The 16,861-nt window shown below is 41.0% G+C and overlaps 1 protein-coding gene and 1 long non-coding RNA gene across 5 annotated transcripts; one reads left to right on the plus strand and one right to left on the minus strand.

The window, feature by feature from the left end:
* Positions 1 to 1,743: 1,743 nt before the first annotated feature.
* Positions 1,744 to 8,524, minus strand: LOC144713456 (uncharacterized). 3 transcript variants are annotated; one of them, XR_013584059.1, is made up of 6 exons: positions 8,429 to 8,524; positions 6,569 to 6,655; positions 3,865 to 5,973; positions 3,723 to 3,787; positions 2,556 to 2,641; positions 1,744 to 1,959 (listed from the first exon to the last, which is right to left on the minus strand). It is a non-coding gene; the product is annotated as an uncharacterized LOC144713456 (long non-coding RNA). The 3 variants fall into 3 exon arrangements; XR_013584056.1 differs by having other exon boundaries at positions 3,865 to 6,655; XR_013584057.1 differs by lacking the exon at positions 8,429 to 8,524 and adding an exon at positions 8,126 to 8,252 and having other exon boundaries at positions 3,865 to 6,655.
* Positions 8,525 to 10,798: 2,274 nt separating this feature from the next.
* On the plus strand, positions 10,799 to 16,492 carry LOC144713453 (uncharacterized). 2 transcript variants are annotated; one of them, XM_078588027.1, is made up of 3 exons: positions 10,799 to 10,948; positions 11,785 to 11,933; positions 16,284 to 16,492. In XM_078588027.1, the coding sequence occupies exons 1-3, from the start codon at positions 10,858 to 10,860 to the stop codon at positions 16,359 to 16,361; spliced, it is 318 nt and encodes a 105-aa protein (XP_078444153.1). In that variant the 5' UTR covers positions 10,799 to 10,857; the 3' UTR covers positions 16,362 to 16,492. The 2 variants fall into 2 exon arrangements, with proteins under 2 accessions (XP_078444153.1, XP_078444142.1); XM_078588016.1 differs by having other exon boundaries at positions 13,443 to 16,312.
* The last annotated feature ends 369 nt before the right edge of the window (positions 16,493 to 16,861 follow it).

The following is a 16,861-nucleotide window of genomic DNA, read 5'->3' on the forward strand; positions in this document are numbered from 1 at the left end:
CTGTTTAACTTTTCAAAAATTCCTTAATGGCCGTCATCCATGACGACCGTTACGTCATGTCACGCATCCAGGGCACCAGTCGCCATCACGTCCCCATTACACCCACTTTGCCATCCGTGACCGGCCATTCCGTCACATCACACATCCAAGGCACCGGTTGCCATCACGTCCCCATCACACCCACTTTGTCATTATAGTGCAGGGACGAGGACGGGACGGTTTTTTCATCGGGGGACGAAAATTTCATCCTGTCCAGGGGGTGTGGACGAATTTGTGGATGAAAATTCGTCCACTGGACAATGGGACGGGACAATTTTCATCCTGACGGACATAAACTTCGTCCGTTTGAAAGTCTTGGACGGTGGACGTACGATGTGGGACGAAAAAAAATTGGAGAAATTTGTATTAAATTCCCAAAAAATGTATGAATTTGCAATAAAATATGTAAGAGTCATTATTGAATCCCTAATTAATAAAGAATATAATAAATCTTAATAAATGTCAATTTCATCTTAAATCATTGGATTAAATTGCAAGATTAGCGTGTGGATTTACAATAAAAGTTGGAAAGGGCAATATTTAATCTCTACTCAGTAAAGTTTATAATCAATTTCTATTCATTCCATTCTCATCATATTAAATTATGTCTATTTTTTAATCTCATTGGTTTAAAATAATAGTTTAACATCTAATTAGGGTAAATTAAAGTTTTCAGAATGGCATCTTTATTTGTATTAGACCTTGATTTTCAGTAAGTCAACTATTGATTACACCTTGATTTTTGGTGATTAGACCTTGATTCTTGGTGATTTGACCTTGATTATTTTTTCCACCAGCTTTGTTTTGATTCATATTCCTTTTTATTCTGCAATTTGTGTTGTCTCGGATTGTCAACTGCAGCACAAAACCTTATAGACTCCATCCAAAGTAAGACATACCCACTAACCTAATGCATTGATGCGCCGATGGGGCCCTTTCTCTCAACCTGCAACCCATTTGATGAAACATCAAAGCAGTTAAGTCCTCTCAATAACTCAATGTATAGGTAAAATAAGCCCATAAGTATTGAAGTAAACATAATGAAAGGACAAATTTAAAACATTTTCCATCAACTAATCCATCATCCTTGCCCAGAAAAATACAGATTTTCAAAAAATGACCGACTCAAGCAATCAAAATACAAATTGTAACTGAAAAGCAGAAATCATCCTCAAAACAGAAAAGTCAAAAAGCCTCAACACAGTTGAATCAAAGGACAAATTTAAATAATTTTCCATCCACTAATCCATCATCCTTGCAGAGAAAAACACAGAATCCCCAAATAGACCGACTCATGCGATCAAAAATACTAACTTTAACTGAAAAGCAGAAACCATCCTCAAAACAAAACATCTAAAAGTCTCAACATAGTTGTATCAAAGGACGAATTTAAAACATTTTCCATCAACTAATCCATCATCCTTGTCCAGAAAAACACATATTTCCAAAAATGACGGACTCAAGCAATCAAAATACAAACTGTAACTGAATTTTGAAATCATCCTCAAAATAGAAAAGCCAAAAAACCTTGACACAGTTGAATCAAAGGATGAATCTAAAATATTTTTCACCATCCTTGCCCATAAAAACACAAAATCCTCAAGTTGACCGACTCAAGCAATCAAAAATACTAAATTTAACTGAATTTCAAAATGATCTTCCAAAAAAAAAGTCAAAAATCCTCAACACAGTTGAATCAAAGGATGAATTGAAAACATTTTCCATCAACTAATCGATCATCCTTGCAATAAAAAATACAGAATCCCCAAAATAGTTTTGTTTGCTTCAGTCAAAGTAACAACAAAAGAGCATCACCAATACACCATAGTGGAAGATGTTTGAACGAGGGCTAGTGAAAAGGCGAGGTGAGGTTGGGTCGTGGGAGAGGCCATGACATGCAGCGAGAGGACTCTTCGATATCTGTAGTGAATAATAGCCCAAAATTGTTCACTAGTCGCACAACAGAAAATGAATCAAATTGCACAACTTAAAAAGGGAACAAAATTATATGACAAGAGCTTCTCGCATGGAATCAAGTCTGTTTTTGTCAGGCTCTTGATAATCTCAATTTAGGGTTAAATTTCGTCGTTGGTAGTTAAGATTATTCAATAAAAATACATTTAACCGTACTTGAAAATACTTAGTTAGTGATGAGTACGGATCGTCTCCACAGGGAACGGTGATTAAGGAATTACTTTCTTAAACTAGTGATGATCAATGAGAGGATTGACAAAAACACAATTCAAGGATATGAGCTAGTGATATTGATTAAGAAGTACTTAATTAATATGTTAATTTAACTTAAATAAAAGAGTAAGTGACTGTGACGGACACAATTTTGAAGGACAGTATGAACGAGGATAGTGGTTGGATGTGGAGTGGTACGATGGCAAGGATAGAAAGACGAGAGAATGAGGACGTAAGTAAGTGAAGTGATAAATGAAACATTGATAAAAAACTATAACTATGATAACGATGATGTCGGGAGAGAAACAACTTAAGGCGAAGACACTTACCTTAGATCCTTACGTTCCGCCAAGATCACTACAATTTGCGAGTGCCGGTAAGCTCTCCCTCTTCTCTTATGTCTCTTCCCACACACCTAAGACACCAAGAACACTCTTGATGGATCTCAAATCTCACTATCTTTCAATCATCCCACAAAAGTAGGAAGCAAGTTCAAGATGATTTTTACAATGATCCAAGCCTCTATTTGTAGATCAAAGGGTATGGATAGAAAGAGGAGGGAAAGATAAAAAGATGGCCGTTGGAAGTTGAAGCAATCCTAGCCTTTAATTTCTTCTCTCTCATCATCAACGTCATCGGGTTTCGTGCATATTAAGAAGTCAAAGCACTTTGTATTCTGTGGCGTTTAGTATTCCATGGCTTTTCATATTCCGTGGCTTTTCGTATTCCGTGGCTTTTCGCATTCCGTGCCACGTGTACATGACAAAAGGACAAAAAAATAAAGAAAAAATCTCTTCCTCAACGCTAACGTGGCGGCGCGTCTGCGTGACACGTCACCCTACGTCATAAATAAGCCAAAATACTTAAAATTTCATATTAAATAAAATAAAATGCCAAAAAATATGTATAAATATATATTTTGACTCAAAAAATTATATCTTTCCAAATTTGATGCCAAACTAATCCATAAAAATCATATTTTGTCTCAAATATTATATTCTTATAGAATCTAATTGCTAGAAAAATCCCAAAAATGTAAAAAATTCAAAAAATTATTCTAAAAATAGATTTAATCTTTTCAAGCTTGATAACATGAAAATATGAGTGATTTAATGCAAATAAGCATGTAAATGTGATAATATAAGGTACTAAAAGTCTATGTTATCAGCTCTTTGATTGATATGTGTCAAGCATGGAAGATATGAAATACAGATACCATTTCATTGAATGAAATAAATATATCATTTATACGTTACATGAATATGATGATGTGTCAAGCATGGAGGATATGAAATAAAGATACCATTTATGTGTTGAATAATATGGAGTGCTAACATGCAGTTCCATGTGAAGGATTTTAAACCGATAAATTTATGGTAATGAGTGCATGTTCGTCTGCAGTCATCTAAAACGCATAAGATAAGACGGCACTTTGTTACATGGAATGAATCTGCAAATGAAATAGAGAGAGAGAGTAACGAAGAAGCGTAACTTACATTAAACGTCAGAGTGTATGAGTAAATGAAGCCCATCCACTGCGATCATGTTGTCCCCCCTTACTCTGTAACATGGAATTGAGAGATTCAGTAAAAAGAAACATGTTTATGAAAAGGTGGAAATCGATAGAGCGTAACGCACCGGCACACGAGCTGTCATCATCGTTAGAGTCATCATCAAAATCGGAGGAGTCCCACTCTACAGGACGGAACCATGCGTGAAGCATCATCAACATCTCAATGCTCTCTACATCATGGCGTGATCTTCGATACATTGTGATGCCTTGGCCGACTGAAAAAAGCCCCTCCACTAGTGCGCTGGTCGGACTCACGTCCAGAAATTGGCAAGCATTTTTTGTCAAATTTGGCAAGTATCGCGTCCCGACATCCGTCCACCAACCTAGAGGATTATCCTCCTCCTCGTTGCATGGATGTTAAGATATTTATCTAGCTCTTGCCTTAGTGTTGACCGTGGTCGATGAAGACTGCACAGACGTGTATATTTTTGCTTGGATGAAATATAGTGTGTCAGACAATGACTTTCCGACAACTCTCCCTGCTCTAAGTCACATTCAGCTGCTTTTGTCATAGTTGCATAATCCAAGAGACCGCCAAGATAGGAAAGCACACTTTGGTGATATGACAGATTGACAACCTCTACTTTTGAGAATGGATCCAATGTTGCCGTTGTAGTGACGGTATTATTGCCCCAAAGTACAATTACATACTGCATCAACTTGTTATGCATAGCACCACACGCTTACCGTAAGGTATTCCGTAGGTCAGCATTCAATGTTGCCCCTGTATTGTTCGTAGCATGCTCAAGGTGATTCTTCAGCTCCGCAACCAATGACGTTACTTCAGTTATTGGCAATTTCTTCACCGAACACACAAAGTCAGTTTCCTGGCACAGTGGGCCAAGGATGCAAAATTTCTTCACTCAATCAACTCCTAGTCCTCTTGACATAGGCCGTAATCTTTGGTGGACGTTGAAAGGAACCTCATAGCCATATGGTCCAAAACCTCTTTCTTAGCAAGAGCACGTTCTTACATTGTGAAGGTGGAGTTCCAGCGCGTTGGGCAGTTGACCTTTATCTTGTTCTAATCCGGTAGCTCAAACATTTTGATATCAACATATTTTTCCATATGCTATGTGGATGCATGAATGGCTTTGACAATGGCTCTCACACGTGAAACTGCTTCTCCCAAAGGTGCAACTATTGTCGCAGTATCTTTGTCCACCTGTGAATTGGTTGGGTCATCCATGTCCAACGGTGTTATTGGGCGAAGTTCTCGGACATGTAGCGTATTAATTCCAGGAGGTTGTGGATTGCGATTGACCTTGAGTCTGACCTGGACTACGAGGTTCAGTACATGGGCAACGCATGATACATGTCTGTCCATAGTGAATTGGGAGTTTACTGTCTTCAATTGATCCACAATGAAGGTCATCATTGTTCTATTGTTGGACGCATTGTCCGTGGTGATAGCACATAGCTTCGACTTGATGTCGTATTGATATGCAACTTCCACGACAATCATCGTTAAGTTCAAGCCGCTATGGGGTCCCTTGATTTGTCGCAATCCAAGAAGAAGCTCACATAGTTTCCAGTCATTATCGATCCAATGGGCTGTGACTCCTAGAAGGACGAGGTTATTTTGGGATGTCCAAGCATCCACTGTAAGTGAGACGCTGAAGACATCAGCAAACATCTCCACCAACTTCCCTTGGACTTCTCTGTACATCCTTTCAGCCATCGCCTTGACCGCATCCGGACCAAGGATGTCCCCCACCACCTGTGTCCCGTAGAACCATAGTCTTTGGAAAGACTTCTTCTTCACAAGACGCCAAGGAAGATCGTTGTCGCAAATGAACCTAACGAACTCTTCTTTCGTTTGATCCACAGTGATTCCTCGTAAGTACAACTTGTGGGAGAGTAGTTCGTTTGGGAGAATGGTTCTCTGCTTCAGCTTGAGTCCCTTAATTTCATCGTGAAAATTATGGTGCACCTTCCCCAGATGTTTCCAAAATACGTTTGTGCTCTTGTCTTTATTAATCTTGATGATGACGTTACAGATGGTACTCGTCTGGGGCAACTTCAACAAATTGATCTAAAACTTTAGACCGATTGCGTCTTTCGCTATGAGTTGATATGTTGTCATCAACCTCTATTGGGATGCACTCCGCGGACGTCGACGGCATAGCCCTAGCCGTCGATTTTAGGCTAGTAGCAGATGTAGACTCCATACTCTACCAAGGTAATTACCAAGATGCATTCATTTGTAAAATACGTGTCACTTACATTTACGATTAAAATCTGTCAAACTTACATTTAGAAACTTACATTTACAATTACCATGGTTGGTTCACTAACATTTACACCAATCCTATAAAATCATAAAATCTTTCAAAGAAGGGAAAAGACTTAACACGTACTTAAAACCATTTCCGCTTTTCTAACGGTTTAAAGTTGTAATAATCCTAGGTCAAAATTTAGTTAGCTTACTTAAGCACATGCCTCCATACTGCCCTAAAGAGTCCTTATCATGATAATACATGTAACTCAAAATTTCAAAACACCATGATGAATAAAAAAACAAATAGTATCAAAATTAAACAACACAATTCTCCAAAGAAAATAAATCCCCCAAAAGTAGGTAATCAGTCAACAATTTTGCATTAAAATTATTAGAGCAATGTCATCATTATGTCTTATGAAACGGCTCCCATACAAGTTATCGTCTCCCAACAAAAAACTTAGTTTTTTTAAAAAAAAACTAGATCAACATACAAACCACCATATAACAAACTAACCATCAAATAAAGCGAAAAGGAATGCGCATACCTGATTACGAACAATTTCAGTCCCTACAGAGGCCACAATAATGGGGAGCCAAGGCCACTTAGCTAGATGAAGAACGGAAGGGGGAGACTGCATAAGTCAGAATGAATTAATAAGTTGAATTACCACAACATCATTACATTAATTTACATGGACGTAGTTCATTTTAAATCATCGATTTTAAAAATTAGATCAAAGTCCTGAAGATCAGTTCATCCACAACGAAGATTAAATTAGGAGAGAATGAATTAATAAGTTGAATTAGCACTTCATCATTACATTACAGTACATGGAGTAAGTTCATTTTTAAATAGTCGATTTCAAAAATGAAAGATAATAGTCCTCAATATGAGTTAATCCACAATGAAAATTAAACTAAAAGATAAAGAAAAAAAGGAAAGACACTCTTTCCACGGTGTTGAAATGGAGGCGTCTCCCAGCACACTTAGTATAAAATCTACAAATGCATTCAACGCTTGTTCCAGAAATGTCTCATAAAAGTATCAAAATGAAATTAGTGTAACTAAGAATTAATCTAGGACAAAAAGAAGAATAAAACCATTGGTCATTCACAGAAGGTGACGGTGTCCACTGGGATCAGATGAACCGCAATATTGTGTAGAGAATTCGGGAAGAGATAATATTATCAAAAATGGTAAAAATGGAGCATTTATGCCTCATTTAAATTCCCAAAAGGATACTAAATTGAATTAAAAGGCACGGATAGAATTACAAAGAGGAGTATCCCGTTTTGAAAATTATTAAAATCATCAAGTATCGGTAGTGAATCTCATAAGCGTGGACTTCAAATTGTAAATAAAGAAAAGAGGAATCAAAGAGCACCTTTAGCATTAGATTGACAAGACGAACACAAAAAAATTACATTTCGAACGATAAAATTCCTTGTTGACACACATTTCTATGCAGATTTTCTAATCACGTTTCACGTGGACACACACGGCCGGTCAAGATAATTATGAAGTCAAATTCACGATTTGTTAACAATGAAATTACTTGTTCTCAGGAGAATGTTCGTAGAAAAAAAATCAAAGAATAGCTGATGTCAAACATTTCAGGAACATTATGCCCTAGCAAAGACGTTAAAATTTTCAAACGCTCCCGTAATCAAAGACAAACGCAACCGAACCAACAAATAATTCAGGATAGTCTGAGACGCTGAATGTGATAGAGAAGTATTAAATCATTCACTCTAGAAGGCCTCGGCAGAAGAAATAGAAAATCTGTAAATCCTTAATGAACTACGCCTAAAGACCAGAATCAAAGTGATTTTTAGATTCATAGCAAGCACCGCTGAAGACTTGGGAAGATACTATGGCAAAGGAGTATATACTGTTCTCGTGCAGGGAAATGAACATAATCTCAACGCGATTGAGCAACAAGTCCCAAAGACGACGAAGCATAGGATCAATTCAGACTAAAATTGAAGATAAAACATTCACGGTTTCGCAAAAATGAGAGACCACAATTCCCAATCCGAGCCCTTGCTTAAACCAAAAAAAACCATCGACATACACGAAGGAAGATGCGCGGCACACGCACCTTTGGGATCAAAATTCCTGAAAAACAATCGGAAGGCAGTGTCGATTTCCTTGAATTCTTGGAGAAGAAGATCCGAATTGTACGTTTCAGAATTCCACAGATTATATATACAAAGAGGTCAGTGCGATGTTCACGACACAAATGCACAAATGCACAAACGCACAAAACGCTTGACGGCGCATGGGAACGGAATCTTTCGAACTATTAAAAAACGGGATACAATACAGAGACAGAATAATTAAGCCATTGAAAAGATAGACACGGAGGAGAATATTCGGAGATCCACTAAAGCTGCGAACATACCTCGACGTCAAAGAAGCGGTGGAGGATCGCCCTGCGCCTGGTGGTTTTCTTCTTCCTTCAGAGTTCCAGAGGATGCCCTAAATCTTTCGGGCGCAGGAGCCTTTACGTTTCAAAGAGGAATTGTTGTAATTAAAAAAATAATATATTAAATTTTTTCGTCCGGGACGGTTTTGAGCCTCGACAGGACGAAAAACTGTCCCGAGATTATTGGACGGGACGGTTTTTTTGTCGGACTAAAAACCATCCCGTCCTTCGTCCCTACGCTAACAGTGGACGTATGACGGGACAAATTTCGTTCTGTCCCGTCCTTCATCCACGTCCGGGAAGATCCGGCACTATATTCGTCATCCATCACCGTCAACGTCACGTACCCCTAAAACCCTCACCGTCACCGTCACGGTGACAGGTCACATGACAGATGACGCGTGCCGACCCCCAGGGGGAGAGAGAGAGAGAGAGAGAGAGAGAGAGAGAGAGAGAGAGAGAGAGAGAGAGAGAGAGAGAGAGAGAGAGAGAGAGAGAGAGAGAGAGAGAGAGAGAGAGAGAGAGAGAGAGAGAGAGAGAGAGAGAGAGAGAGAGAGAGAGAGAGAGAGAGAGAGAGAGAGAGAGAGAGAGAGAGAGAGAGAGAGAGAGAGAGAGAGAGAGAGAGAGAGAGAGAGAGAGAGAGAGAGAGAGAGAGAGAGAGAGAGAGAGAGAGAGAGAGAGAGAGAGAGAGAGAGAGAGAGAGAGAGAGAGAGAGAGAGAGAGAGAGAGAGAGAGAGAGAGAGAGTATCGACCGAAGAAGTGAGAGGAAGAGAGAGAGAGAGAGAGTATCGACCGAAGAAGTGAGAGGAAGAGAGAGAGAGAGAGAGAGAGAGAGAGAGAGAGAGAGAGAGAGAGAGAGAGAGAGAGAGAGAGAGAGAGAGAGAGAGAGAGAGAGAGAGCGAGAGAGAGAGAGAGAGAGAGAGAGAGAGAGAGAGAGAGAGAGAGAGAGAGAGAGAGAGAGAGAGAGAGAGAGAGAGAGAGAGAGAGAGAGAGAGAGAGGGAGAGAAAGGGAGTAACGAGCGAGAAGGAGAGAGGGAGAGAGAGAGTATCGACCGAAGAAGTGAGAGGGAGAGAGAGAGAGAGAGAAAGATCGAGTATCGACTGAAGTGAGAGGAAGAAAGAGAGAGAGAGAGAAAGATCGAGTATCGATCGAAGTGAGAGGAAGAGAGAGAGAGAAAGATCGAGAATCGACCGAAATGAGAGGAAGAGAGAGAGAGAGAGAGAGAGAGAGAGAGAGAGAGAGAGAGAGAGTATCGACTAGGCTTCGGGGATTCGGACAGATCGTTCAAATGTTCGATCGGATCGGGCATTCGAACGATCGAATCCGAACACCGATCTGCCCTGTTCAAATCCGATCCGAACCTGATCTGAGCATCTGTTCGGATCGGATTGTTCGAACAAGGTGGCTGTTCGGATCGAGTGTTCGAATAAGATCCGATTCGAACACGTTGTTCGAATCGGATCAAATCGAATGTTTGAATCCGGCGGCACCAGCGCCGGCCAGCTGCGCCCAACGCCGGCCAGCGTGCGCCCAGCGCCAGCCAGCTACCATCCAGCGACCATCCAGCGGCCGCCAGCGCCGGCCAGCGGCCGCCCAGCACCAGCCAGCGACCATCCAGCCGCCACCAGGGCGGGCCAGCGGCCGCTAGCGCCGGCCAGAAGCCGGCCGGCAAGCGGCCGCCAGAGAGTGTCGCTGGCGCCGATGGCCATTTGTTTGAAATTGTTCGAACAAGGTCGAACAAATGGCAATCGAACACGAACAACCCAATTTGTTCGTTCAAAACTTTTGATCGAACACGAACAAAGGGTTTGTTCGATCGAAAGATTCGAACAAATCGTTCGAATCGGCTTGTGTTTGTTTGAATCTGTTAATCAAGATTCGAACGATCCAATCCGATCCGATCCGATCCCCCATGCCTAGTATCGACCGAAGTGAGAGGAAGAGAGAGAGAGAGAGTATAGGCCGAAGTGAGAGGAAGAGAGAGAGAGAGAGAGTATCGACCGAAATGAGCGGAAGAGAGAGAGACAGTATCGACCGAAGTGAGAGGGAGAGAGAGAGAGATCGAGTATCGACCGAAGTGAGAGGAGAGAGAGCGAGAGAGAGAGAGAGAGAGAGAGAGAGAGAGAGAGAGAGAGAGAGAGAGAGAGAGAGAGAGAGAGAGAGAGAGGGAGAGAGAGGGAGAGAGAGAGAGAGAGAGAGAGAGAGAGAGAGAGAGAGAGAGAGAGAGAGAGAGAGAGAGAGAGAGAGAGAGAGAGAGAGAGAGAGAGAGAGAGAGAGAGAGAGAGAGAGAGAGAGAGAGAGAGAGAGAGAGAGAGAGAGAGAGAGAGAGAGATTCTTTAAAGCTTTCTTACTCTGCCCAGAGTAGAAGACAGAGTCAAGAAGCGAAAGAGACTGCACTCGGTCAATGGCGGCCTGGCTGGGGCTCATTGCCGCGCGCTCATACGGGGCGAACCCTTTGCGGCCCCATTTCTTCTCCACCCGGAGCCCCTACCTGGGTACCCATTTGCTCTTATTTTCCCAAAATTTTTCGCCCTAGTGTTTTTTATTTATGTTGCATCGATTCTGTTCTTGGGTGTCTCTCAATTTCCCTACCTGGGTATTATCCATCAGATCATTATCATTATCCCAAAATTCCTTCAACTAGTTTTTATTAGCGCTGCCAAAAAAAACCTTTGATCATGATTTAACATTTCACCAATTCTGTCTTTGGATCTCTGGATTGATCTGATTGCGTAACCATCAGCTTATCGGCATTATCCCAAATTTTCTTGTCCTAGTTTTTGTTTCTGCTGCCGAAGAAAACCTTGATCATGATTATCATTTCGCCATTTCTATATTTGGGTGTCTCTGGATGTACCTGGTTGGGTAACCATCACCGCATCGTCATTATCCCAATTTTTCTTTCCCTAGTTTCTGGTTTCGGCTGCCAAAGAAGCATCGATTTTTTATTATCATTTCACCAGTTCTGGCTTTAAGTATGTCTGAATTGCCCTAGTTTCTGATTTCTGGTGTCAAAGCCCTAGAATTTTATTATCATTTCACTAATTCCGTCTTTGGGTATCTTTGGATTCCGCCTAATTGTGTAATCATCATCATCGTCATTATTTCAGTTTTTCTTGCCCTAGTTTCTGGTTTCTGCTTTAAAAAAAAGCCTAGATATTTATTATCATTTCACCAATTCCGACCTTTGGTATCTCTGGATTCCATCAGATCATCATCGTCATCATTATTTCATTTTTTTCTTGCCCTAGTTTCTGATTTCTGATGCCAAGAAGCCTAGATTATGATTACCATTTCCCCAATTCTGAATTTGAGTTTCTTTGAGTTTTAGTTAAGGTGGGAATTCCCGAGTTCCTCACCGGCGTTGGCAAGGGGGTGGAGACACATATAGCAAAGCTCGATGCGGAGATTGGAGACTTTCAGAAGCTTCTCGTCACACGAACACTCCGCCTCAAGAAGCTCGGGATCCCCTGCAAACATGTAAGAGCTTGAATCCTCATGGTTGCTATTAAAACTTATTCTAAATCTCTGTTATATGGCATCAAAGTCCTTGTTTTGTTATTAATTCTCTGGCCTTGTGATAAGATACTGCAAGATCTTATAATGACGTTGTAAAAGAAATACCTAGACCTTCTATCAATCCATTAAATTGTCGATGAAAGTGTATGAATGCAACTGGAAAATGAACTGAATAATGTCGCTGTCACCAAGCTTAGAATCAGTAAGGAAAGGGGAAGACGATAGATCAAAGAGGGCGCAGGATCGGTCTTCCTCTCCATCGTTGCGTTCTTGACTCAAACTCCTTCCTTTATATCTGTCTAAAGCCTTGGTCAGCGATGGTTGACATGGCGCGCGTCCATGCACGTTACTGGGGTGAGACAGTTCCTTTGCTAGCTTATTCTGATAAGAACAAGGATGGTGCCTATCATCTTGATATGATCCCAACCGGGATCGTATCGAAGACGGGTGAACCCGGGCGGAGTGGACGTCGCCGAAGGGTCACGAGCGGTCAGAGGGACGGCGGAGTGGACGTTGCCAGAGGACTCAACGGAGTAGAAGTCGTCGAGGGAGAGAGGAGACACTAGCAGAAGCATAACAACTCGATAATTCATGTCCTGCCCTCCTACAAGGAGGACTGCATACTTAAAGGAAACATCAAGGAAATGTAGAAAAACGCTAATGCCTCTAGTGGGCTTAGTGGATCGTAACACATCTCTGTGGGAATTGAGAACAAACAGCGAGAAAAGGGGATGCACCTGAGTGATATCGTTGATTTCATTGGTCGATCTTGAAATTTGTTTGACTTTTTGCATTGTTTGGAATGGAAAGCAACGTGTCAGTATTCGCTGATGTACCGTTGGTTTTTATATGCCATAAAAGATCTGAATTCTTTTTTTTTTGAATCATAAAAGGGACGATTACCTGACATAACTTTTTTTGAAACAGAAACATTAAAGATCTGAAATAATCGATTGAAAGATATAGAGGGAGAGAGAAAGAGGACTGAAATTGGTGGGAAAATTAAATGGAAACGTTGGATCTGTAATTCGGTTAGATATTCTTCTTTGAAGAAATAATGTGGAACAAATCGATGAATGATTTTCTACCGCGGTATTTGGATCAATTGGTCACTGTGTATATTTATTAATTGTTATTAGTCTTCTTCTGTCACTAAGTTTTCATGAAAGTAGCATCATACCCTCCAACGTCTCACCATTTTTTTGCATGGAAATTTACTTTTTTACAGATTATACGGTATCTGATGAGATAATGATGGAGATTTTTTATTGAATTATTCGTGTTGGACAAAATTTTGTACTGGTCATGATATTCATGTTGGCCATCTAGATTCTTCTGAAAATATGAGACTGTAATCCCTCTTATTTTGATAAATATGTGGAAAAACTAAGAGATAACTTTATCTTGCGGCTCAAATAAGGCTATTCGGGAGGTTTATTTTGAAAATGCTGATCTTTTCGTACTGGGCAGCACAAACTCTTCTGCATCATCATTAGGTTTCTGGGAACAGTCGATGCATCAGTTGTGAGGTTCCTTCTGAGATCTTTAAAAACTGTGTTCTTTTTTTTGGAAAATCTAAGAACTAGAGAGAGAACGTATTTTTTTCCAGTTTTGGAATATTTTAGCTCTTTCCACATAGGTTGAGAAAATGATAGAATCTTCGTATCAATGACGAATTAATTCCCAAGTACTATCAATATTCGGATGTAGTTCCGATCTGGTAGAGACTCGAAGAGACAATTGATTTCCAAGATCCAACGACTTTCTTCTAGATCCAAACCTTGCAACGAGTTCAAGAATAGAAATGGCAATGTTTCAAGAAAAGAGATAGCAAGAAGAACAAGAAAAGGGAAATAGGAATGTCGCTCTCGACGCTTCCTCCTCTCTGGATCCGGGACTCTCCCGCGCTCCAGCCTGCTTTTGAAAACACACTTTCCAAAAACTGCCCTTCTCCCTCCTGGATGCTTTATTTATAGGCTTTCTATGTTGACCACGGCTACTTCGTTGACCAGCGACGTGTTGACCTTTGATATGTACGTGGCAGAGTGGTATCATATTCCAGTTGGAATGGAGTTCGTGACAATGTGGTTAGAAAGAAAGAGAGATTCAGCTGGAGATGAACTCGACGGCTCCCTCCTGGTGAGCTCCTTCTAGATCTTGGCGGTCCTCCTCATAGGCTGGACTCCTCCCTCCAGGTCGTACGGCGAGGTAGCGCGATCACAGCTCCTCCCCTCTTTGCTCCCCTTTTATTTATATGTTCTGTCGGGGCCTCACTTATGCTGGTCAACTGTCCGTTGACCAGATCTGAGCTTCCTTCTTCTGTATGTCTTGGAATAGCATCTATCAGAAAATGAGGCTGTGTTCAAGGATAACCGAAGGGAAGTTTGCTTCTCTGAATGAAATAGTGGTACGAACCTTGATGTAGGTTCGTATTGAAAAGGGGAATAGAGGAGATGAGTGGATATTCCCTGGGTCAGACAGTAGAATGGTAATGATTGTAGGGGTCGAACAGGGGAGGCAGGGATCGACCAGGAACAAGCTGCCTGAAGATTCAGTGAGGGATGACGATAGCAAGGATGGGAATTGTCGAAGACTAGAAAAAAGATTGGCAGGGGTGGGGATTGGATTGGAGGGAAGCTTGCTGAAGATCTGGTGAGATGATCATGGGGCTAGGGAATCGCTGGATGATTGTGAGGATGGGACCAAGAGGGAGGATCGAGAGTGAGTCAAGAGGCCCTCCGAAAGGGAGGGCTACAACTACTTATAGAGAAAGTAAGCAATCTATCCTAAAACATCAAATGACTAAAGTGCCCCTAATAGGCTAAAATGCTGAAGGCACCCTTGGGGTATAGGATCTCAGCAAATAAAAAACAAAAAATGTTTTATTTTCCTCTTTTATCCTTTACCTAACCTTTTGGAAATTATGTTTTCGTAGTCAGTAAATATCCAATAGTTCTTCATCTGTATTTATAGTGAGTGCTCTTATTTATATCCACTGATGAACATGACCCCTAAATAATCACTAAGAAGGGATGTTGGAGGAGGGTTCAGCGATCTGATATGAATCCTTTCAAGATCCGACCAAGAAATTGATGCGCCTTTGATACATTCTTTACAAGAACGTATTAGCCAACCAAAATACACGTGCGAACCAGTTTAAAAGAGGAGGCAACCTGCGCTTGAGAGGGATTGCGTATTTTCTTGGAAGACTACCAGAATTGGAGCGCGAGAGGCCGGAGCAGTGGAGGACCATCGGCGGTCTGAGGGGACTCATCCATCGAGGGCAGTCCATATTTTGTTTTTCTCTCTCTTTGGTGTTGATTTGATGAACTACTACTCTTGAATGGAATATCTTGGATTTACCTATTGAAGTATGCAATCTGGATACATGATCGTATCAGCCTTCCACAGAACGGTAACTCTGATCTTCAACTACTATCAAAAATTGCTTGGAATAGTAGGCGTGAGATTTTGGGAGAGGATACATTGATGCAGATGGAAAATGAAGAACGTAGACAGAAGGAATGTCGAACACTCGAGGGGAGTTGGATTGACTAGCCCTGTACTCTGGATCGAGAAGCTCTCCCGCTCTCCAGCCCAGTTGCTCTTCAACAACTTCAAGACTGCCGATACCCTACTTTCCATATGTGTTGGCCCCGTGCAAGTCAAGTTTGTCTGAATGCTTTCGGGGTAGAGTCATATCGTGATCCAACCTGAATATTCTGATTGAAATCAGATTGATTTGGTCGATCTAGTTAAATCTTTTCGATCGGCCAAAACAAATCTTATTATATCTGCTAAGATTTCGGAGGAAGCAGCAGAAGAAGGTCCTCGACAAGAGAGAGAACAGGAGAAGGAGAGAACCCTTAGGGGAATGAGAAGTAGAACCGAAAAAAGATTATGTTTCATTACTCTATTTTGGCCAATATATACAAGAGCTGTATAACGGCTAGTTGGGCGTATCACGTTCTGCGTATCACGTGATACTCTCTAACAATATCTGATTGTTGATGGGTCAATCAATATGACAATTTGAAAAAATAATAATTATTACCCAATGTCACATAATAAGATATAATTGATCGTTGTTGGATCACTAGAGATTGGTCTATTATCCAGTTTCGATCCATTACTGTATTAAATTTGGTATTTAATTGCAGTCAGTGATTAACCATCTACTTGTGCCTTTTCAAATTCGACAATGAGTATAACGTGATCTTTCCGAGTTTAGGTTTGATCAAAATTGATTGTAGTTCATCATTTATCATCTTTAATCGCGATTAAATGATCTTAATGATCGATTCTTGACAGAGGAAGCTGATTCTTAGCTATGCGCACAAGTACCGGCTGGGTCTGTGGAGACCTCGCGCTGATGCAATGAAGACTTGATGAAGTCACTTGTTTTTAATTGACTTTCCTTAGGCGACCTCCCTCTTGATGAGTTGACTTACCTGTTTGACTTGTTTTGCCTCATATGTCCAGTTTATCTATCTGCAAATGGGAAAGATATTATTTTACTCTTTCTCTCTCTCAATCTACTCTCTCTTTCTCCCTTTGGCTAATCAGTCTCTCTCTGTTCTCTTTTTCTCCCTCTATCTACTCTCTCCAGTCTCTAGTCTTATCTTTCTCCCTCTCTCTTATACTTCTCTCTGTTCTCCCTTTGTCCCTCTCTCTCTCTCTCTAGTCCCTACTCTCTCTCTCTCTCTCTTGTACTTCTCTCTGTTCTCTTTCTCCCTCTCTCTCTTGTACTGCTCTCTGTTCTATTTCTCCCTCTCTCTCTAGTCTCTACTGTATTTTTCTCCCTCTCTCTCTCTCTCTAGTCTCTACTGTATTTTTCTCCCTCTCTCTCTCTCTCTAGTCTCTACTGTATTTTTCTCTCTCTCTAATCT

The sequence above is a fragment of the Wolffia australiana genome, chromosome 1 (genome assembly GCF_029677425.1).
Source record: "Wolffia australiana isolate 7733 chromosome 1, ASM2967742v1".
NCBI lineage: Eukaryota > Viridiplantae > Streptophyta > Magnoliopsida > Alismatales > Araceae > Wolffia > Wolffia australiana.

Excerpts from the sequence above, each read along its gene's own strand:
- LOC144713453 (XM_078588016.1), top strand. The coding sequence starts at position 10,858 with ATGGCGGCCTGGCTGGGGCTCATTGCCGCGCGCTCATACGGGGCGAAC. Across the intron at positions 10,949-11,784 it reads CACCCGGAGCCCCTACCTGG|TTAAGGTGGGAATTCCCGAG; the intron begins GTACCCATTTGC and ends TTTGAGTTTTAG. Across the intron at positions 11,934-13,442 it reads TCGGGATCCCCTGCAAACAT|CACAAACTCTTCTGCATCAT; the intron begins GTAAGAGCTTGA and ends CGTACTGGGCAG.